General features: G+C 42.6%; 1 protein-coding gene across 5 annotated transcripts in view; it reads left to right on the top strand.

Moving 5' to 3' along the window:
• Positions 1-23,328, top strand: part of FILIP1 (filamin A interacting protein 1) — a 109,300-nt gene that overhangs the window by 61,270 nt on the left and 24,702 nt on the right. For 3 of the 5 annotated variants that reach the window (XM_037392392.1, XM_037392393.1, XM_037392391.1), the window contains exons 3-4: positions 1,494-1,667; positions 3,774-3,952. In XM_037392392.1, coding sequence (XP_037248289.1) covers positions 1,494-1,667; positions 3,774-3,952 — 353 coding nt within the window. Of the gene's footprint in view, positions 1-1,493; positions 1,668-3,773; positions 3,953-21,184; positions 21,385-21,609; positions 21,796-23,328 lie in introns of those variants that run through there. The other 2 variants (XM_037392396.1, XM_037392394.1) reach the window with 2 other exon arrangements.

The following is a 23,328-nucleotide window of genomic DNA, read 5'->3' as shown; positions in this document are numbered from 1 at the left end:
TTGTGTCTTGCAGACATGCGCAAAGCTTTTACTTAAGGTCACAAAATGTGCAGTGCAAGTTTCTACAGCTGGCTGCTTATAATTGGGCTAGTCCTCAACTGGGTGGCATGATCTTTGCTTCAGGTTCATTTTTTGTTTTATTTTCATGTTACTCTGGTTTATTAAAAAAACAAAACAAACAAACAAAAAAAAAAAAGATTACAGGGTCTTTGCCATTTCCTGAAATTATTTCCTTGCTCATTTTAAAAGCAGATAATTTTGTAGAGCTGTGATGCCTCTGTAGTACTGGATAAAGATTTAAGATTTGCTAAAGAGATAATATGGAGTGCCATTGTGAACACCGTGGAAAAGCGTGAAGCATTGGTCAGTTCATAAATCATAAACAGTCATTGCTTACATAGGGGCAGGATTTGTAAGGGTTTTTCCCTAAAATATGTGAACCTTTCTTTTCCCCTTAATTTTCTTCCCAAGCTCACATGGGTTGAGCGTTGGAAGGGCAGGTGAGAGAAAAATTGGTGCCCATACTCTTCTGTCCCACATCCCTTTGGTCTTGTGGGAGAGAGGCTCTCCAGGGAAATCTGGGAGCTCCCTTGTGTCCACTGAAGACTTGGACCTTTTACAGCCCAGGTTTTACAGATGGCTTAACAGATGTCGGCAAGTATCGTTAGAAACAGAGCTCAGGGTTAAGAGTTTGTCCACAGCATAGCCCTAAAATGCCCCTTGTCCATAGCCAGGTGGCCTCACAGAGCAGTGTTATCATGCCCAGATGCCTGCTTGCACTGCCTGAAACTGGGGGCTCTCACCCAGGGCAGGGAGCAGGAGCTGGGACCCACGGTCCCCTCAGGCACAGGAGCACTACTGCTCCCAGGGGTGCCCTCTGCTCCAGCATCAGCAGCTCTCCTCTGCTGCTAGGAGGGTTTGCTCAGCCTCCTTGGGTCTGCTGCCAGTTATGCTGGTTAGCCAGGGTCTGCAGTGTTTCCAGGGTTTTGTTTAAACAACAACAAAAGTTAGAAAGCTTTATTTTAAAAGTTACTTGAAGAGAATATTTAGTCACAAAGTCAGGTGGGGAATGACTAGAAAATACTTGATTAGAGGCTGTCTGAGAAATATTAATTCGGCCCACTTGTGCTGCCTGTTCTGCTCCTCTCCTAACCCTAGTCACGGAACAGCATGGGCAGTGAGTAAGATGAAGTATAGGAAGAGAAATTATGTTCCCTGGCTATAGTTGCAACCCAGATAAAAATGCATAGCATTCAAATGTAATAGCAGGCAGGAAAAGAATAATTAAGACCTATGAGGACGACATTTGGATTGCACATATCATGTTTACTCTGTTATCTCCCAATGTTTTTATATTTGCATTGGTAGCCTGAAATTCCTCTAATTTATTTTATTTTTGTGTATGCAGTCCATAAATATGAAAAGCCCCTATTTTCCCTTTTTTCCCTGTTGGTTAATAGGTTAGCTTATGGTAGTGATTTGCAATGTTGCAGGCAAGGGAGGATGTGATCCACATGCTGAAGACGGAGAAAACCAAACCTGAAGTTTTAGAAGCTCATTATGGGTCTGCAGCTCCAGAGAACGTGCTCCGAGTGCTACACAGGGATGCCATTCTTGCCCAAGAAAAGTCTATAGGAGAAGACGTCTATGAGAAACCAATTTCAGAGGTAATAACTTCTTAATTCACATCAGTATGTCTGTGCAGGGGGAGCCCTACCCAGAAGTGAGACTCCACATATTTTGGATGTGCACAAAGCACAAAAGGGGGTAACAGAGCGTTTGTACATTGACAAGAAATCAAAGAAAAATTTAATATTCGTGTTACTCAACTGCAGAATAAATTGTAAGCAAGTCACTGGGCTAGAACACAAACAATAAAGAGCTTGTATGCTCCTTAGGGCTGGTGCTTTTAAGCGAGAACAAAATATTTGGGTATTATATTTTTTTAAAAAAAATTCCTTTCAATTATAGGCTCCAACCTCTACTGCTCACAGCACTGTTAAGCACTCTTTGGTTCTCTTGGCATACTAAACCACAATCATGTGGGTAGTTAGGAAAAGAAGACCTTCAGAGATTGCCTTTGACCGTATCATGAATCCATAATCATTTTATGTCACTTAAGCTCTAGGACTGCAAAGTCAGTTCAGCCTCTAAAGGAGATCTGTAGGTCTTGATCCCTTGCTTTAAAATCTAAGCAATAAATGAATGTAGAATAGGCCTGGGACTGCCTGAGGCCAGCATGAGTGTCAAAATAAGCTCATGTTTATAGTTTTAGAACAGTCCAGGGCACGGAGAAAGAACATGCAACAAGATACAATATAATATGCTGTAGTGCCTGTCCAAACTTGCATAATTCCTCCTATTAGAACATTTAATTTTTTCACCAGGAATTGTGTCTACCACAGGATATCTTTATACTGTGCATTCTCATTGAAGCAGCTTCTGAACATTTTGGGGTGATAGTAAATAAGGAAAGCAAGTTCTAGCATGTGGGAGCGTGCATGAAATACTGTTGAACAAGATGAAAAGAGCTTAGCAGGGCTTTTGTCTAAAGAAGCTGGTTATTTGATGCGGACCTCAGTGTAAAACTTTTGTCATGTGTAGGTCCACAGAGATTATGATGGAGGTAAAAATAGGATGGTAACAAAATTTTGTAAGTGCAAAAGATCTATTCTCAAAGGCTGAACGCAACCTGGCTCCTTTATAAAATGCAGTAACTGTTTTACTTTGGCCGCCGGGGTCAGTTTCCAGAGAGCAAATCATGGTGGTCCTCCTGCTCTCTTATTTCCCTTGGTTTGCTGAGACAGCCTGTGAAACAGCAACCGCCCGGTGTAGCCAGGGCTAAGGAAGATATGACTCCCACAGGGTAAGGGCTGGGGGTGGGCCGAGCAGGCTCTGCCAGCTGCCATGCCAGGGGCTCGCAAGCAGAGAGGTGCCAGGGCTGTGGGCTGCTTTGGACGGAGGGAGGAGGATAGACTTTGTCATCAGCTCCCAAGAAACAGTGAAAGGAGCAACATGAATAGCCATGGTGGCTGCAGGGTGCCCTGACAACTTTTTAGACACACCTCTCTGACCTTAGCGTTTGTTTCAATAATAACTGGCATATTAAATTAATTTAAAAAAAAAAACAAACCCAGAAGATAAAAAAGCTAGTATGTTGCTAAGAAAGAAAGAGAAATTTCTGTCAAAAAACAGGCTGAGGGGAAACCCCAAAGGCTTATAATGAATTGTATTTGGTAATGTAAAACTGAATCTATGCTGAATATAAATAGTTTAGACTTTTTGTCTCAGCAGTCCTACAGGTGCATTGAAGATGCATAACTCAAAATTCATCCTTGAGTGTACACCTAATGTCCACATGTTGGTGTCTAGCCCCATACAGGTGTGTGAACTCAGGCTCCCAGGGTCTGAGGGCATGTATCCTGCCTGGCATTTGCTACTGCTTTTCCTGTGTGAAATGAGAAAAGTGTGCATAGCACCTTGCCACAGGGGAAATTCTACACTGCAGCAATATTATTTGTTACCCTAAAACTAAGCGAAGTTTTGTCCTTTGTGTATCTGAGAACCGTTTAAATGCTTATTGCAAATACACCATTCAAAGAAATCATTACTTTTACAGGACAGTGATTTCTAGTCATTGCTTTATGTGACGCCTAAGACATAACATTTTTTTGGAACTTGCATTTACCATACACAACATTGTTGGTTAATAAATCAGGTGAAGTAAGCAAGGAGACGTTTAAAACAGTCTGTTCTCCTGTCCTACAATCCAGCTGGACAGACTTGAAGAAAAGCAGAGAGAGACATATCGGCGCATGCTGGAACAGCTCCTATTGGCAGAAAAGTGCCATCGCCGCACAGTTTATGAGCTGGAAAATGAGAAACATAAACATACAGATTACATGAACAAGAGTGATGACTTTACCAACCTCTTGGAACAGGAGCGGGAGAGGTGAGTACCTGACACAGTGCAAAGAGTATCCCCAGTGTCCCAGAGCTTGCCAGTTCAGCAGTGACATGGTCTGGTATTTTCTATTATGACACTAAACTCACGTGTAAATGATTTTTAAGTTCCACACATGTTGTTAGTAAGTACATTACTGTGCAAGTCTAGAGGTGGAGGAACACCACTGAATGTTCCTGTAGCGTGCGCTTGAATTAAGAAACAAATTTGTTTTGCATTACTCATGCCCATTTTGGGTTCACCTCCAGGTAGCTTTTGATCAGACATTATTTATGTTGGCTCAGTCTGAGGCTGGCTTACTTAGCCGAGTGCTGCATTTTGTGAAGGACGGGGCACTGTTTGTCACAGCAGGAGGAAAAGGTAAGGAAAATCACAACACACATTAGGAAGCTGGCACACAAATGGTAGGGACTTTGCCACGCCCTTCACATTTAGGCTCGCAAAATCACAAACCGCTTGCATTATTTTTCATATTTTTGAAGGCACATGCCTCAGACAAGATCTGTGTTCCTCTGGAAGAAAATATTTTCTTGTTGTATAAAATGTGCCTGGCCTGAGATGGACTATCTGCAGCGTTTATGTCACAGGCTCATACACTCCAGGTTTTTTTCTTCAAGTGCTTGTTCTCCTCGTGGGAGTAATTTGTTCTTTGAGTCTCTAAGAAAAGAAAGAGCACCTACCTTAGGTGAAAAATAAGCACTCAGTAATAGCCTCAGTTTTTCAATATGAAATTTTCATGCTCATACCAAACTGCTTGAAATCAATCCACAAAGTGGTTGTTGTTTGGGTTTTTTTGTTTTTTTTTAAAAAGGCTCTAAGAAAAATACTTAAGGCTAGTTCAAAGAAGAAATGCTTTTGAGGAAACCACAGTCTGGTGGCAGACATTTGCAAAAAGCCAGGAGCTAAATTGTTCAGTGTATTTCCTGAGCTCAGTTCAGCGCCAGCTTTGAGTAGGTGGCACATGAGCTACAGTGACCATATTTCCTGGTTTAATAGCTGCTGGTTTTCTGTCTCTCAGTTTTCCTGGGTTGACTGACAATGCTTAAAGGACAAAAATGCTTCTGCATCTTAGAAATGTGATTCTCTTAGCAGAAAATAAATAAATAAAAAAGTTGTATTTCCAAATAAGGAGCAATTTCACATCTGATTCTCACAGATGCCTTTTTTTCTCTATGCTGAATATCTGTGTATTTGTGGACATCCAGGCAACTAAAATGCTACAAAAATAAAAGTGGTATTAAAATACCATTTATATTTGTCTTTACATTTTACAGTCACTTTAATTTGACAATTATTGCCTTCTTATTATTCCAGCTCAATTAGTGAATGCCACTAAATAGCCTAAAATTATGACCTGTTTTGAACTGACTTCCTTCAATGAATTGATTTCAGAAAACTTTCTGTCTCACATTGCTACTGCTGAGATCTCAAGTCCCATCTCTGTGGGCATTTTCTCAAACTCTTCCTGCTCTTTTGTGTCTTTTAGGCTTCAGTTTTTCTACATTCTACAGTTTTTGGAAACACAGCAGTAAAAAAATGAGAAACTGAGTCTGAAATTCTATTGAAAGTAGGTCTTTAAGAGCAAATAAATCTGCTAGTTTTAGTCACCAGTGCCTTCATACTGGTGGCTGCAGGGGAAGAACTGCAGTGCTGAAGCCCTTTTGATTTATGTTCAGTGGCACAAGAAACCTGATGTTTGCTATTTAATACACTTTGTCTAAGCCACTAATGAGAAAAATTCGTTTTGAGTTTAGTAGCGACCAAGCAGAGAGAACAGTACACGTAGCTAAACATAGAAAACCAAGCATGCACATCCCTCCCTCTTCAGGGTCCTCCTCCCGGATCACTTGCAGACTAGATTAGCAAGATCAGGATGGGCTGGAAATCACTTATTAGTTTATAGTCTTAAATGATCTCAACTCCTTATCTTTGTTTCCTGAGTGTACATGAAACTGAGGCTGTTTGTATCCACATCTTTGTAAGTATTAAAAACTGGATGTAGTATCATTTGAGGGCTATATTCACAGAGAAAGAGGTTGATGGGCTGACTACTCAGGAAAGCCCCGCAGTGGCAATCAGCAATAGATTTTTGTTAAGAAGGAAGAGTTTATAGTGGAAAGATTAAGTTGCAATAGGCTAAAAGGTACAAAACCCCTCCCATATTCACTTAATCTGCACATTGGGACAGAGAACAGACCTGCCCAATTGTATTTGTCAGGGTCCTGCATAGGCATTCTTATTTTAGAAGTACCACTATATATATAATTTGTTTTACTGTGGCCTTTGAGGCCTGAGTGTTATTTTATTAATAGCTGAACAGACTTGTAGTCTCCGTGAAAAAGGGACACGGAGGTGAACTTTGCTGGTCAGCCACTCTGCTGCACTCGCAGTTATAATGTTAGTGAGACAGGGTGAGCCAGAGGAAGAACAGTCCTGTGGGACGGCCATCGCACAGCAGTCTGGTACAACAAAAGCAGTAATAATTTCTGTCCTGGATCACTATCATTCAAGTAGTTTCTTTCCTCACGGTATTTTTACTAATCTTTCCTAACCATTGTTGTCCACACCAACTTTTAGAGGCCACATCTGCTTTTGCTGACCTGTGAAAGTTTGAACAAGATAAAAAGGAAAATTCTTTAAGAGCAGAAATATGCCTTGGTTCTAATGTATTTCTAGCACTCTCTTAATGTGTTTATTTTGGAATACTTCTTTACATACACTTTCATACATTATCTCTAATCCATCCATAACAACACGATATGAAAACAAACAGTCCCTATGAGGGAATAATTATTAGGTCAACCCTGCACAGGAAGGAAGGAACAGGAAAATATGATTTGTCAAGAATAATATGCATGAAAAGTATAAAAAAGAGAAAATACTTGTACACAGGGATATTAAAAATGTATGCAACTAGGAGGGGTAACTGGAGAAAGCTGGAGAGCCTGAATGTTGGTGTTGGTTCCACAACACCAAGTGCAACTTAGCTGTAGAAAGGTTGTGGAAAAGGTTAGCATGTTATAGGAAAAAAGTTGTGGCAACCATTGGTATTTTTAGTGAAAGGTGCTTCTACAGACATGGTGGCTGAAGTGCTTTGCAAATTTCTGTATAGTACGCTATAATCATATCTAAAGATGGGAAAGTTTTGAAAATTAGGGACAGTAGTTTCTATTTTTACCATTCGACCAAAAGCCCCCTTTTCCACACTTGCCCACCTCATCTGCTGTGCCTGTAACACTGAGTTGTCCTTGGTCATCTCCCAGCCCTGGGAGTACAAAAGCAGCCATCTTCCTGGAGCCTTCTGATGAGGCTGAGGGATAAGGAGAAGAGCTGGAGGCCCCCCAGCCCCCTCAGAGACCTTTAGCAGCAGACGGTGGTGTGAGGAGTCTGGTCTGGCGGGGGGAGAATGAGGGGTCTGACTGGAGCTGCACTGAGAACACAGCTTGCAGCGGGCACCATGCAGCAGCAGCTGCAGCAGCAGCATTAGTCCCGCCAGCACAGGCACGCTTCTCTTCAGCCAGGTTTGGGGAGTGAGGGGTGGTGTGAGCTCAGGCATCGGTGGAGCTGGCTGCAGCTAAAAGCACTTCCCTGCTCCAAAAAGTTCTTCTGTAAAGCAGACCTAACATGAAATGGGACTTGGTTGTTCTCTGTTCTGCCTAGTCCCAGCCGCCTTGCCTTCTCTTTTAAGGAAATGGGCAGTGGGAGGGAGAGAGAGATCTTTAGGATCAATTATAAACTTTTTTTATTTGATCAGCAGGGTTTTTTCCTGGTGGAAAAGGGGATTGCTCTGTGTAACCTCCACACTGCTTCGACCTCTCCATTGACATAGGAGACGGGGTTTAAAATCCTGACATTTTCAGAAGTGCTAATCTCTGAACAATTTGTTTTGTACTCTTCTTTTAATCCTGTTTGTTGACAGCATATTTTGCTATTAAGAGCACTGGAAAGATCCCATTGATTTTAATCGTTCAGAAACAGGCTTGTGGTGAGGACCACTGAGCCAGTCCCGAAGGACAGATGGCAGAAATAGCCTGAAAGCCTTCAAAAATGGGGGGAGGAGAGAGTTTCTTTCATATGCATGGGATGGGTTTGCCGGATAGAGGGTGAGATGCGGCAGAAAGGCTTTGTTGGAGCTCATTAAGGGCGATCTGTGCAACTGCTTTGTGAGTAATTTGATCATTTCCAGCATGGTCCCTGAGACTGGGGAGACTCTCTTACCCCACCACGCAACACATCAGTAAATAAACACCCAGTATCTAATGTAAGCATTGTCTGTCTGAAAGCATTGATATTATGTTCAGTCACATTTTATTCAAGACTTCATTGAAGTGATGAGGATTTTAAATTGGCTCTTGCTTTCCTTGCCGCAGCTTCAATTTTTTCTTTACAACCACAGCGACAGCGTTCCCAGTGCACTGAAGCATTTCGCATTTTCCTCAAAGGCAAGGCCGAGATTCAGTCTGTACTTCCTAAGCAGTGCCCTGCTAAATCTGGTTTTGGTTAAACCCTCTTTTTGAAGTACATGGCCATAATTAGATCTGCTTAGAGGAGACAGCAGGACTGTGACCCCAGATCTTTCCTCCACAAAGTTTCCTTTCAGTCTTTGCATAAAATTGTCTCCTTTCTGCCTCCCCCATCACAGCACCCCCAGCAAGGAATGCACTGGCAAGTCCCTCGGAGGTCTGTGATAATACATTCCTCTCGGCTTTGGTCATCCTGGCACCGAGATGCTCTTGGCTGCCCTGCTGGTGATGTAATTCTGGGCCCACATCACCTGCAAAGGAAACTGATCTGCGAGCAATAAAGCACACAGCCGTCTCGAAACAAAAATGAAGTGTTGATGTTAGCAAGTTTTTAAAATCTCTTTTCTCCCCTTTTTGCATTTCTGCTTTTATTACCAAAGCTCCCCTTCTCCCTTTTCCCACGAGACGGCAGCACCAAGCCTTTCATCGGGAAACGCTGGCCTTTTTGTTCCCCTTTATTTCGTGAACTCAAGCAAGTGTAAAGGCTGGAGTGTGACATAGCTTGGAGTTTTTGTGTGTGTTACCTTTCCAGTTTGCATTTTCTCTTTATTTTTATGGAGACTGTAAAATGAAGAAGCTGGCAGGAAGAGAGCTGGCCAGAGTATCCATCAGTCAATTATTTGTTTAGAGGACAATCAAGCCAAAAGTATGAAGTGTTCAGGGCTAATAAATCTCTGTGATTTACTAGTTTAAGGCAAAACTCTGTGGTCAGAATAGCCCCATACAGAGATATTGCGGTGAGGTTTATGGTGCAAACATATAGCACAGATTTTGGCCTGTAACTGTGTAATCTGTTGGTGATTCCTTTAAAGCCTGGAAATGAAGTTACCTTACAGAAAGATTTTTGCTATTTTTTTTTCTCCAAGAGTTCTTAGCCATATTTGTACTCTGGGTTTTTTCTCATATGGTGATAGTTTCTGTGTCCTGGTTTCCAAATGGTGACCCAAAAAAAGGGAAAAGCCAGCCCAGTGGGACTGTGGGAATTCACCGTTGCCTACAGTATTTACTCATCTTACCGCACATTGCTGGCTGTAGTAGAGCACTGAGTCACTCTGTCTACTTTTCAGTAAGTTCATCTCTAAACTTTTGCTCTTACAATGTAGAAGACAAGGGCAACAGTACAGGGTTGGTTTTTTTTTTCTTTTCTTTTAGGCTGACATGCTGTCTGTATAGTTTGGAAGTGCTGGCTATTTTCTGTCAATGTTATATATTCACAGATCACAAATTCTGTGGTAGTCTATTAAAAGAAATAAATGAAAAAAACTGGCAATGACAAATACCGTTTCCGCACAGTTAAGTAAATCTGAAGGTCATCTATTTTGCAGGTCCTGTTTTACAGCTCTAGCTGACTGCAAGGCAGTGATTGCTCAAAGTTTATGTTTTAACTAACGAATCTGGTCCCAAGTTCCAACAAAATGGCTCCAAAGGTAATTTAAAAATGAGAGAACAGGCACATCTGACTGTGGAGAAACAATATGAAAGTATTGCGAGCCTTACACAATGTGAGGCTTGCCATGAGCTGGGACTAATCCAAATCCATCTCTTCACACTTGGATAGTCCTCAAAACTGTCCAGTCTTTCAGTCACTTCTGGGATTATATAAAATGGCATCATGTGTTGTTTCAGCTATTCTTCCAAAATTATTTCTAAGTAGGCATCAACTTCACAGCCCTTGAGAGACGATTATTATACAAAACTATATGTGGTTCATTACTCCCAGCAAGTTTGCTTGCTAAAATCATCAATTCAAATGCTCCCAGGGTCAGACAGGGGGAAAAAATGATTTCATTCAAAATCTACTCACGAACCCAAACTCCATCCAGGGTGCAATAGGTGACAATTTTAACATTTAAGGGGCCTTTGGCATGTTTCAGAGTTATTATACTTCTGAAATAAATATCAGTTCACAGTTCTGCTGAGGCCATCTTTTTAAGTTGTCGTTTTTTAAGGCAAAGAAAACAAGAACTGAGTCAGGGTCATGTAGGGAAAATTGCTTCCTCATTCGGAAAGATTAGAAACAGGTTTCAGGTGAAGTGCCAGGTTTCAGTAAATTTCTAAAAAATTTAGATAGATGCCACTTATTTACAAGTACAAATATATGCTAATAGGCACTCAAGCTTGAACTTGCTGGATATTTGCTTTACAGTTAAATGGAAGTTCCCCCGTGCAGAGATGTACAGACTGACTAGTGAACTATATGAATGACTATTTTGATGAATGCCCTCCAAAAATTCAAGACCTGTTCTACATCGTCAGATAACTTCCACTAAGTTGTGTGAAGACCCACAAGATGTCATCTGACTGGGGGAGTTATTCTGACCCAGTGAGCCTATATAGAAGCTTTCCTAATCCTAAACAGATGTAACGATTTTTCCATCTCCTTTCCCAAAAAGGGTGCTAAGTTCTGCATCCCTTCTCATTCCTGCAGTATCTCCACCAGCAGTGGAGATCACCAATAACGAGTTTTATATTTGCGTCATTTCAGTTTTCAGTTCTTTTTAAGGCTTATATGTGGAGAAATCTTAAGAAGGAAAAACCCATGTGGTGCAAAAATCCAAACCAAATGTTCTTGTGAAATTTGCCAAACCTTGTGCAAATGTGAGGGGGAAGAAATGCAGAACACAAAATGTATTATTCAGCACATATTTGTAAAGCACCTGTGATTATAATATTCTGTTGCCATAGTTAGTGTTCCAACTAATTTTTAAAAAACACATTAAAAAATACCATTTTGGGTGTAAGATAATTAATATGAATGTCATCAAATAAAATCTGGTGACTTAATTTACAAGACCAGCTACTCAAAAACCCCATATCAAATAACCCTGTGATTATGCCATTTCACCTGGACTGTGGGAAACTTTGAATCCTCCTGTCAACCCGTTGGGATCCAAACCCACCTCTCTGAGGAGGCATTCCTGGTCATGTCGCTGGGTCTCTTGGAGTGTCTGTTCCCATTCTTCCTGGGTAAAATTGTTCCGCTTTTACAAGTTACAAGTTGCTTACATACCTTATTGAGTTCTTTTCACTGAAGGGCTGAAAATCTTGTAGCTCAGTGCCTGGGTTTTCAAATTCCCCCAGACACAGGAATTCACCAGGCCAGGTCTCCTCCATATTCTGAAAAAGGAGGACTTTTCACTTGTTAGTTTGGTGCATGGTGCTAAGATATGGCCTTCTCTATCTGCTGCTTTTCTTAAAATGATGAAGACTGAAATGAAAATACTTATTCAAGATGAACAAAAGTTACAGTGAAATCCACATGAAACTTCTTTTCACTTGAATGAGAAAGAAAAATAAAGTGGTTTTTTTTCTTTGATAATTACATATTGGATTTTTGATTCAGCCCTGGAACTGAGTAATCAATTACTCACACAGTTCTGATATACAGTTGCTTATGTTAGGGAATGGTTAATAGTAACGTAGCTGAATATGTAATGCCCTAATGAGAAAAGATAAAGAAAATAGGACAAAATGAGGCTAAATTGTAGCAGTGTGACAGCAATGCTTTTCTGATGATAGCAATTACGTCATAAGTGAAAAAGTATCTCTTGGTGACAACTCTGTATATGACAGGGTGAGACTTCCTGTACAGTTCCATTTAAAATGTTTATTTTCAGAGAAACTGGAAAGGGATAGATGTATGCTCTTTCATCATTGAAATATAAGGCTTTTCCTAGATGACTTAACTTGTTTTAAAATAATGCATAGCTTTCAACATTTTTTCATTCTGCAAATTACTGGCTGGGATAGAATCCTGGTTTCCGAAAACAGCAGGGGCAAAACAGTGCCCATACTGGTGAAAGGCGGGCAGGTGCTGTGGAGGGTAGGGCATTGCCACTTGCAGTTATTGCACAGCTCACGCTTTGTAGGCACTGCTGATCCTATGATGGAGAAGAGAATGTGTCCAGGTTTGACTGGCACGTGTCCTTACGTGACAGAACGTGAGGTGCTGGCCCGACTTGCTTTCAGTGGCAAGTGCTATTGCTTTGTGCCCATCGTTAGCACGCTGAGCTCTCCACATCCAGCTTCTTTAGGTCTTAGGAAACTAATCCATAAAAATGCCAACCTGATTTCATGATCACATGATTTGGATTTCATGATCACAAAGCTGGTATCGTTGCAATTCCTTTGAAGTCAGTAGAGCTCTTCTTGATTAATGGGATTAATAAGAATCAGGGGAGGAACGCTGAAAACGCTACAGAGTGTGTGTGTGTGTGTGTGTGTACCTGTAAAAGTATATATATGCATATAGAAATGTATTATATATGTCAGTTTCTTGAATTGAGTTATAGCTCCTAGATAAGAATTTCTCCAGCAAAATAACTTATCAATAATATTTATTTCCTGTATGAATATATTTTAATATAACTTATATATACATTTATGTTTATTATAACAGTAATTTATTAATGTATTATTTTTTACATAATTTCTACAGCCAAATAACGCCTTTGTATTTTGAATTATTTTTGGTCAGTATTGCCTATTGATTCTACCATGGAGGCTGTAAGCTTTTCCAAGCTGATTTTTCCTCTCTTTCTGTGTGTGGCATCATTTGCACTTATGTCACTATAACATTTTTAAACATTATAGTGATTTGTAAGTGATGACGCTCAGTGGAAGACAACAGCTGACAACCAAATACCTGACTAGAAAAGAACAGGTCCAGGATGCATAAGTTCTGCGTTTATTCGGATGGCAACACAGTCAAGGTAGAAAGAAATTTTAGGGCAAGAAGAGCACCTTCTAATTCACATTTACTGTATGAAACTGGCCTGGTTTCTCCTTGCTTGCTCTCCGTCTATGTACATCAGTGTTCCCTGTCCTTTCTTTTTGCCATCCAAACACTCAACAGGCTGGTGATCGGGACATTATCTTGGAAAGAGGTAATGCAAGCTGGAATTATTTCAGACTGAGGAGAGAAATAAAACGAGGCATACCACTCCCTGGGTAAGCAATGCAGCTCACAGGCGCTGGTGCAAGAGGCAGCCCCCTTGCAAGTCTTCATTGAATGGAAGCACCTATGGCTCCTGTCCTTGCACAGTGGCTGTGGTCAGCCGTGTCTCCCTGGTTCTCAGAACAAGCCCCTTGCCATTCTGTGTGTAGACATGTATTTCATGAGGCCCAAATAACCTCGGGTGGAGAATGATGTTCAGCTCAGGCAGGATAATGGGACTTCCAAGGACGTGTAACAGCAAGTTTGGGTGACCGATACACAGATCTGCCCAAAAATCAGGTGCCTATGAACATTCAGATTTATATGTGTGGGTTTGGTTTTTTTCGGGGGTTTTTTCCCCTTTCCTGGTTTTTTTTTTTTTTTTTGTGTGTGTGTTTCTTTTTACCTTTCCCTTTTAAAATTCTTCTTTAATTACATTCCAGATATCTATGTCAGTCCTTTTTGGATTCTGCTTTAAGCAACTACAAGTAGGAGGTTAAAATAGCAGGCTTAAATCTCAGGAGAGTCTAGCCCCTGGGAGAGTGCCGTGGGGTGTACAGTGGGGAAAGTCTCCTCTATAATTGCCTCTTAATTTTCTAATGTGAACAGCAAACCTAAGAATTGCATAAGCTGTAGTAATTATCTATGTGGTAGTAGAAAAGCTTTGTGTAGGTGTAGGGGGGGGGGGGGGTATTTGTGGGGTTTTTTTCATGGTTGCAGTGGGGTTTGGGGTTTTTCTGGTGCGTATGGGAAGTGTCCATTTATGCTGCATCTCCAGAACACAGGGGCAAAAAGCATTAGCAAAGGTGGGTTTGTGGGATGGATGTGGTGGGCAGGTGTGTGCTCCTTCGTGTTCAGGGCAAGAGCTAAGGGTCCTGGCATGAAAATAAACAGGAGTACCTTCATAGCCTTTTAGACTGACAGTTGGGACATAGCATATTAGGATGTGGTGTGACAGCCAGGATTACTCAGTGCTGATGTTAAAATCGATAGATTTTCTTTAGCTCTTTAGCTCATAAAAGCAGCCACATACTGCTCTTTTACAGCATTTGAGAGTTTTACTGAGGATTCATTAATTGCTAAATCACTGAATATGGTGCTCACAGGAAGTCATGTTTAAAAAATCTAGAAGAAATCTTCATGAGTTTATTTAATTTTCTCCACTTATGTGTATTTTATCCTTATGTCAAGCTGTGACTGAGGTGGCCAAATACGATACAAATCAGTGCGCTTATAGCCTGTATTTCTAAGAAAATCTGAGACCCTGCATTGAGGGAGATGGAGTTTTTATATTGAGTATGCCTGAGCAGGCTCTTGCTCACAAGTTGCATTGCTGTTGTACAGCTGTGTGAGCTTTTCCATGCTTGACTCGCCTAGTGCATGCAATTATTTGAAAGGTACTACTTCCTAAATCCAGATCTTAAACTTCTTCACTCTTTTTTTTTTTTTTTAACACTTTCCCATGTTTGAGACACTGTTATGGTGACTCCAGACACCATCAGTTGGGGTTCCTTGATGCTAAAACAACCTGTTTTCTCTCATTTTTCCTGGCCACCTTTTTTATTCACTCTATCAAATAAATTATTTCAGTGGTGTATCAAATAGGAAGCATTGAGATGGAAAACCTTTAGTTTTAGGTGTTGGACTCAGGTGCCTTTGAGTCCCAGTCAGTCATTAGATCACTTTGCTTTGAGGAGGTGTCGATGAGAAGAAGCAACAAAGAAAATGAGGTCCAGAAAAGGTCAGAGTTAGAGCAACGGGGCAAGAACTGAACTGATGGAAAGGGGAAATAAAGGGCAAGGAATAGCAAAGAGGCAGGTTTAGTACAGGGAATGGCAGCCACGAGACAAAGAATATGGGAACTGAATCTGAATTAAGAGATTAATGAGAACAGAGGGAGTGGTGAGGGGAACTAGCTGTTGGCAAAAGTATAGTGCTATAGAGCCTTCGAGGTGTATGACTGAAGAAAGATAGTGAAGAGATAAAGATGGAAGAGAGACCAAGCTGCAAGCAAAAGATGACATATATAGAAAAATACAGCAAAAATGAAGCAGAAGGCATTGTGTTGATGATGATGCTTGATGCAGTATAGCACAGGCACTGGGACTTCCCAGAACTTGTTTGCGCCAACAAATCATGTGCTTTAGGGGAAAAAAAAGTAATTCTGCCTTGATTTTCAATTTCCAGTAAGGGAATATTCATCACTGTTCTTTATGAGTTACTTACTGTCACACTTTAAAATGTAACCCTTATCTCTAGAGGGAGTATTTATTTCCATTCTATAAACCCATGCTCAGAGAACTCAGGTGAGGGGGAGGCAGCAGAAGGGGCAACCACAAAGCACCAGCTGCCAACAGAATAAAAGCAACACACAGGTGAAAATCAGTCAGATTTAATTCATGTCCCAGACCCAGCCTGAGCAAGAAAGGCCAAGACACTGCCAAAAGACTCTTTCCTGGTAAGCCGAGAACAGGCACGGCTTTCCCTGCTCTTAAAGTCTCAAGCTCACTCATCCACATCATTTTTTGACATGAACACCTAGCATATCAGAAGTGAGTAACGTAGAAAAACAAGGGTAGGGACCAGATCAGGTAAAGACAGCATTTGGTGGGGTGCTGTGGTAAAGCACAGATACGTGAAGCAGCCAAAACTAAAGATGGCAGGTCTGCAGGGAGCAGCAAGGAAGCACTTCACTGAGGTCCTGGACACCTTTTCCCCTGACTCGAGAGATGCTTTCTGTGGTCAAAGGGCCACAGCCTGCTTCTATGACACTGTTGGTACTTATTCACAAAGTAATGATGAAATTATATTATAAAAAAGTATCCTTGATGTAGATGAGCCCTAAGTTGTAATCACTTATCCTTCAGGGCATCTCACCAGTATTGGAGATGCTGAGCTTTCCCAGATATCAAAAGGGTACACACAAGTGTTAAGAAAGCAGAAAACCGGAAAGAAAAAAAAAAAAAAGTGGAAAAGAAAGCCAGAAATGCTTTTGTTAAACTTTTGAATCATGCTTGCACAAAAGGCAGCAGTTCCTAACACAGGGCAATTTCCATGCTACAAAGAGAAAAAGAATTGAAAATCTAAGCAGCATGACTTATTTAGAAAGATCTGAGGAGTAATAAAAAAGCCTGTGTGGAAATGTGTATGCATGTGTATGTGTGCGCACAGTGTCTTTAACAGCTGCGTGGAACAACCTGCTTTAAATAAGAACAAAGGTGAACAAAGCCAGTTGTCAGTGCAACTCGCCGAGTGAAGTTTTTTTAGTGTGCATGACGTATGCCATATAAAATGTATTGCCTGAGATATAACAGCACGGAGTCCAACTTGAAGTCTTTTTCTCTGGCTTTTCCTACAAAGTCATGTTTCAGGAATCTGCTGTAGTTTTCTTCATTATTTATTTGTCTTCAAAAGGCCCAATGGATCACCTTGTTCACTGTATCTTCAGCAACAAATTAAAAGTCAGACTCTCCCCTCCCTCTGTGTTCAAAGTTGTCATGCTCGATCAAGACGCTACTGAATTCATTAGTATCTGTTATGCTCAGAGTAGGCAACTGGCTAAGTAGAAAGTGGACAGGTCTGACTTACCAAATGAGTTTGACTTACCAAAAGAAGAAAAAAACCCAAACCCACCCCAAGTAATGATAGAAGATTTTCACTGCTTTGAAGCTTTTATGTACAAAGAAATTAAGTCTGGCAAGCAACATTGTATTTTTTTCATGTATGTAAGTAAACACAAATTTAGGACAAGTTTTATTTTGCACAAACAGAAATATTTGGGCTTTTTGTAACATGTTAGAAAACTTGGAGAGAGTTGCAAGTGCTGCCTTTGCTATAAATGTTACATATGTTTCTGCACTGAAGATAAAGAGCCAACAGAGAGCAGGGCAGTCCCTCTGGAAAGGTTACAAAGCCCTGTTTACAGAGAATTTTATAATCCAACAATCATTTGGTACAAGTCTCTAAGATCCACAAGAGGAATCCATTGCTGTGCAGAGTTTAGTGAGTTTTTAAAGAGAGGAACTTGTCAAAGAAATGTGTAGTCTATTAGCACATCATTTAATAGTTAAACCAATTCCATCTTTTGTTGCTTCCTAGTTACTCTCCTCTAGATCAGACAGCTGTGCCAGGTGCACAGTATAATTTCAGACTTTCTGAGGTGAGCTGGAATTTGGGATTCCTAACTATTCCTTCCCCTGCTTTTATTTCTTGGTGTTTTTCTTAACTGGTCTCACAATGTCACAAGTGCTCCTTTACTCAGGAATGCATTTCTTGGACTACTTCATCATAAACAAAAAGACTCATGAAATTCTGAGAAGCAACTTAGGTTTTCCCAGCCTTTGATGGGACTTGAAAGTGAAGGTGCTCTTGAGAAATAACAACATATGTAGTACCCTTATATTTTTATATATACACATAATTTGATTCCTATGCAGTAAAAGGAAAGTTGTAAAGGTTAAAGGCCTGTTTGACCTTAGCTGTGACGTTCTGTGTGATGTCCTCTATAGCTCTGGTACTGCTGTCATGGTGCCTACCTGGAGCAGTTGTACTGGTGATGGAGAGTAATTATGAGATCAGGTGGTGGTATGGCCATACCTCAGCTAGTGCAGGGTGTGTAGGCTCACCACTGCCACGCTGCGCTTTCTCTAACAAGTCTTGCAGCCAGTTGCCTGCTGGCTTACATCCAGACAACTTCAGTGACTCTACATCACATTCCCTGTGCTTTTATTTCTAAGTTGCAGAGTAAGCTGGAGGAGCTGGCAGGCTGGGATAAGTCCCCTCTGGGGATCACTGGTGGACACAGGTGCTGCTGGTGACTATCATGAGGCAGTGTATGTTGTATATGTCACCTTGTCTTAGTGTTCCAGCCTAACTTAAGATTTTTTTTCAAGATGAGGTTGGTCAGGTGCTGGAACAGGTTGCCCAGAGAAGTTGTGATGTCTCTGTCCTTAGAGATGTCCCAGATGGAAGCAGAGCAGGCCCGGTGCAACCTGCTCTAACTGGACCTGCAGGGGGCTGAACTAGACATCTCCAAGGTCCTTTCCAACATCAGCCATTCTGTGGTTTTATGATGCAGCACACTATGGAGGACACCACATGTTTCCTGACTTTGCTTGCACCAGGGCAAGATGTAATGGCTTAGACTGGGACCAGCTCTGTGGCATCCTCTGGGCATTCCCTTTAACACATCCCTTGCCAGGCAGGGACACTAGCAATGCCCTCAGTCAAGCTCTGGTTTTCTCATGGTACATTATATTTCTGGCTGCTGGTTTTTGGCTGCCAAATTTGTGATGGGCAGAGGTAATGCCTTGAGGTCTCTGGTGTGGCCAGGAGTCCACTGCACAGCTGCTGTGATTGTGTGTGGTTGGACTTCATGAGACAGGTGATGTCTTCTGGCCTGGATCCCCAGTGTCCCCTCCCTTCTTCATGTCACATCTGTACAAAGCTGACTGCTATAAACTCACAGCTGCCTTCCTAATATAAATATTAGGATCCTCTTGATGTCCCTGAAATTTCTGCTCTGAGCTGAGACCAGGAAAACATAGATGAAGGAAGATGTGTCATTTGCAGTTCCAGGCTAGCCTAAGAGTGCCATTACGGATGAAAGAAGAGCCAGAGCAGATAGGGGACATCTAGGTGGGCTGTGGATTTGGGAGGGGTGGGGGTTAGAAATAGAGTGCAGAGGTGAGGATGAGCCTAGAACTGAACAGTGGGTACGGTGGGACTGGTGTGAGCTGTGCAACGAGCTCAGAGCCCAGAGCCAGCCAGGTCGGGGTGTGTGACCAGATATCCTCCTGCAGAGCCAGCAGTGTCGCAGGGCAGAGCCTTGCTCTCAGCTGCTGATCACAGTCAAACCCGTCTGTCAGCAGATAGTTTTGAAACTTGCTTGCGAAGTACTCTGTGGCTTTCTAGTATCAAACTGCCTCGAGGCTGACAGCCTGCTATTGCTATCAATTATTTTACTAACTCAGAGTGTAGATTTTTATGCAGGCAATCTAAAGATCTGAACTCTTCAGATGATCTCCCTAAAGCACCAATATAATGCCACATCATTAAACTTCGATGCTGGACATCTATTTTAGTGTTTACCATTGTGCATGTAATTTCCTCTTTTTAAAGAATATGTATCTTTACCAGAACAGTTACTAAGACTGCAAAGAGCACAGTGAGTAAGCAGAATATTTGTCCTCTTGATGCGTGTAATGATTTTAAACTGCATAATCAAACACAAGTTTTGTATAGAAACATTTCCTCTGACACTGGAAAAATAGAAACATATTGAGATGCAACAGCTTCGTGCACAGGAGGCAATGATTTCTCTGTAGAACCTCAACTTCATCTCTTGGAAAGTATTTAGTAAATGAGGTAGGGGAATATAAAAAGGGAGAGAATGATTAAGGCTGGTATATGTTTCCCTGGAAAATGTGACTCTACCTACCCCTGTTGAGTTTGTGTGACGGATTTCCTACATGGTGCTAGTTAAGTCATGTGAAGCTAATTTACATGGGTTGTGAAAGTTTTTCATTCTAAGACTGATTCTCATTTTGAGGAGCTTGCTGGAGATCTGGGCTCAGACGTTCAGGAGCCTGGAGCATCCGCTCCTGGGCTGGAGGCAGATGGGGCTGTGATCTGAGCACACGCGGCACCTACCCTGCAGCACTCTGAAAACCACATCCTATGTACCCTGGAGCAGGTGTCCCAACAAAAACCCTGGTCCCTTTGTGCTTCTATCTCACACGCAGAAATGAACAATTCCGTTCTCAGCAGAGTCTGAAGAGTGTGTGGTAAATAGGGCCTCGAATAAAAAGCATAAAATCAATCATTAAGCCACTGCTTTTCAAATGAGCACTGTCCAGCCTGTATGCTAAATGAGGTGAGGGTCCTAAGGAAAAATAACAGAAGGACATGAACTTAGATAGTTGCTCAAAAATGTAAATACAACACTGGTCCTTATTTTTTGGGTAATAATATTTGACATGATATGATTTCAGTGGGTTTGGATATTACAAGCTTCTTAAGAAAAGAGGAAGGTGAACAGGAAGGGGAAGAGGAAAGAAAAGGTGAAGGAGAAAGGGAAGGGGAAGGGAGAAGGAAGAGTAGTTTGTAGTTCCCCTTGCAAAGCCTCGAAAAGTGACCGTGGGCAATCTAGAGAATCATTAGGCAGACAGAAGGAACCCCCAAATTCTTTTATGCTGGTTTGGGAACAAAAGGGCTGATTTAGGACCTCTTTAATGCAGGGAGCTAGCAGAATGGTGCTTTTCAGACCTCACGCAGACTCTCAGCCGTGCTACTATGCATGAATTTTCAAAAACAAATATGCGCGTATATTAAATCCACAGGGGATTTTCTTCATGTATTGATGCCTTTATCAACTGATCTGAAGATCAGCCAGCGCCTACCAACAGTAGCGCTGTCACTTCAAACACCGGGAAGACAAGAGAAAAGCAACAGGAACTTTCCTTGAGCCAGAGGAATGAATTGGCAGCTCGGACTGGGAAGCGTTGCTTTTGTGCATCCCAGTTCAGCTCACAGCAAGCAACCCGCAAGGGTTCTCGGCGATCAAACTGTTAGTTCTTAATCGTTAACCTATAAACTGCAAGCCCGCAGGGGGCTGTCAATAATAAACTCCGGGAAAGTGGTGCCACAGGGAAGCGCTGGCAGAGGCGACCCGCCACGCCAGCGGGACCCCCGCACCCCTCCTGCCCGGCCGCGGCGCGGCGGCGGCTCCACCCCTTCCCCGGCCCGGGGGAGCGCACGATGCCGCGGCCCCGCCGCCCGCTGCCGGCCCCGCCGCCGGCCCCGTGCCGTGCGCGGGGGACACGGCAGCGCCCCAGCCCCAGGGCGCCGGCCCGCCGGCGGAGCGGCTCGGCCGGCGCGGGTCGGCTCGGGTCGTGCCGCGGAGTTTTCCTTTTTTATTATTTTTTGGTAGCTTAGGGGGGAAAAAAAAGTCTAATTATAAGGTAAGGTAATGGAGGGGATTTTTAGTGTTGACTCTGAGCCGTGCTAATTGTTCTTGTACGTGCACGTCACTGGTTAAGCGAACGCACCGCGCACAGGCGTAGGCGCCGGCGGGGGGCTGGAGAGGGGCGTGCGGCCGGGGGGCGGGATGCCGGGGGGGGCGGGATGCCCGGGGGGGGGGGGCGGGATGCCGGGGGGTGGGCGGGATGCCCGGGGGGCGCCCGCCGCCCTGGCTCGGCTCCGGCCGGGCTGGTCGGGGCAGAGCGGCGCGGCGGGGCTGGGGCGGCCCGGAGCTGATGTTCCCGTCGGGCTGGAGCCCTGGAAGGTGCACCTGGGGGGGCTGGGCTGCGGGGCTGCCTCGCCCGGACAGCGCATCCAGGGGTCAGGGAAGGATAACCGCAGCTCGGAGACAGGTTTGAAAAATTTCAGCCCTCAGCTGAGCGCTGCTGCTTCCTTCTCGCACAGATGCTGTTTGCATGCTTTCTGCTCGTCCCCCTTCCCCTCCTCCGACCTGCGAAATTAATGTGGATATCTTAACTGGGGGGGGGGGGGGGCTGGAAAAAAGTGCCTGTTGGATTGTAATACTGGTTGATAGCTTGAACAGGTTTTGTTCTTAAAGATCTTTGGTGCTTTTCTTCTGTGACCAAGGTGCTGGAAAGGTGCTGGGACACTGAATTTCCTAAGTGTCCCTGTTCCAAAATACTGCCTTTAGTCACTGTTCGGTTGAAGTAAGACGGTTTAAACACAAATTAACTGTTTTAGCAAACCAGATTTTAATTTTTTCAAAATCAGAGTTAGAAACAAAAGGAGGAGAAAAAATTGTTGCGGAAGACAAGCAATGTGTCCTCCAAAGTAAAGAAAATGTTTTCTTTCTTGCAGGATCATTTGGGAACTGTTGTGTAGTTGTGAAGTAGCAAGAATATTAATTTGCTTTTGATATAATTTGATACAACCACTTTTTAAAAGTGAATTCAGCAGTGAAGGATATGAAGTTTTTTACGCTTCCAATTTTGTATAGGAGGTAGCCATAAAAATTTGGCTTTATGAGTTCCTAGAGCTGGTAACATTTATTTTCCCCACAAGTTTTTTATTTGTTTTCAGAGTTGACCCTGTGATAAACTGAACAGCAATTCGGGAAGTTCTGTAGCAAGGTCATTCAAACATTTGTCTCTGTTCCTTGCCTTTAGAGATTAATGGATAGAAAGGAGAGAGTAACACAGATGTGCTTTATTCTTTTGCTTCCCGTGGGATCTGATCTGATTTGCATCTTTCTTCTCTTAGTTGAGACGGATGTGAGGGAAGGACTGAAGCTGATGATTTGAAAGTGTTACCTAATTTTGAATTGACCAGCTGGAGTGTTAGCCCTGATTGTTTTGCTTCCTAGAGAGCATGACTACCTTTTGGCTCTCTTTGGTTTTAGCTGAGACTGTAAGTGCTCAGACTCAGTGAAATTCAGCCTCTGAGTATCTCACCCTGGCCCCAAACACAGAAGCACGCAGAAATAGTCCTGACATATGGAGGATTTCCCAGTGGCTGCAGAAATAATCTTCAAAATCAGCTGTTGTACATTAAACAGGAGAAAAAAAAAAAAAAAGGGAACTCCTTTATTAAGTTAAACCACCTCTTGCTGGTTTTCATTGTCCAGGGATTCTAGTGAGCAGCCTCTCAAATCACTTAATGGGCAGCAGCTTTCTAGCTACCACTAGGAAGTTGTCCAGTCTCTGTAACTCTGCATATGCAGTAGCAAACTCTTTAGGGTTGAAATGGAAAGACGAGTTTGTGAAGGCTTTTGCTCTCCCAGTGCTTCCTTGGGATTGCTGAGTGAGTGGCAGGAATGCTGTTGGCCTCTCGGGGAGGAAGCAGCCTTCATCAGCCCTCAGTCAGCTCATCCCTAGAGTGACTAGGTCCTCGTTAAAGTGCTTCTCTTAACCCCTACTTATTGGCCA

This window comes from Falco rusticolus, chromosome 6 (assembly GCF_015220075.1).
Source record: "Falco rusticolus isolate bFalRus1 chromosome 6, bFalRus1.pri, whole genome shotgun sequence".
NCBI classification, from domain to species: domain Eukaryota; kingdom Metazoa; phylum Chordata; class Aves; order Falconiformes; family Falconidae; genus Falco; species Falco rusticolus.
The sequence above is the reverse complement of the archived record's forward strand: the minus strand, read 5'-3'. Positions and strand labels throughout refer to the sequence as shown.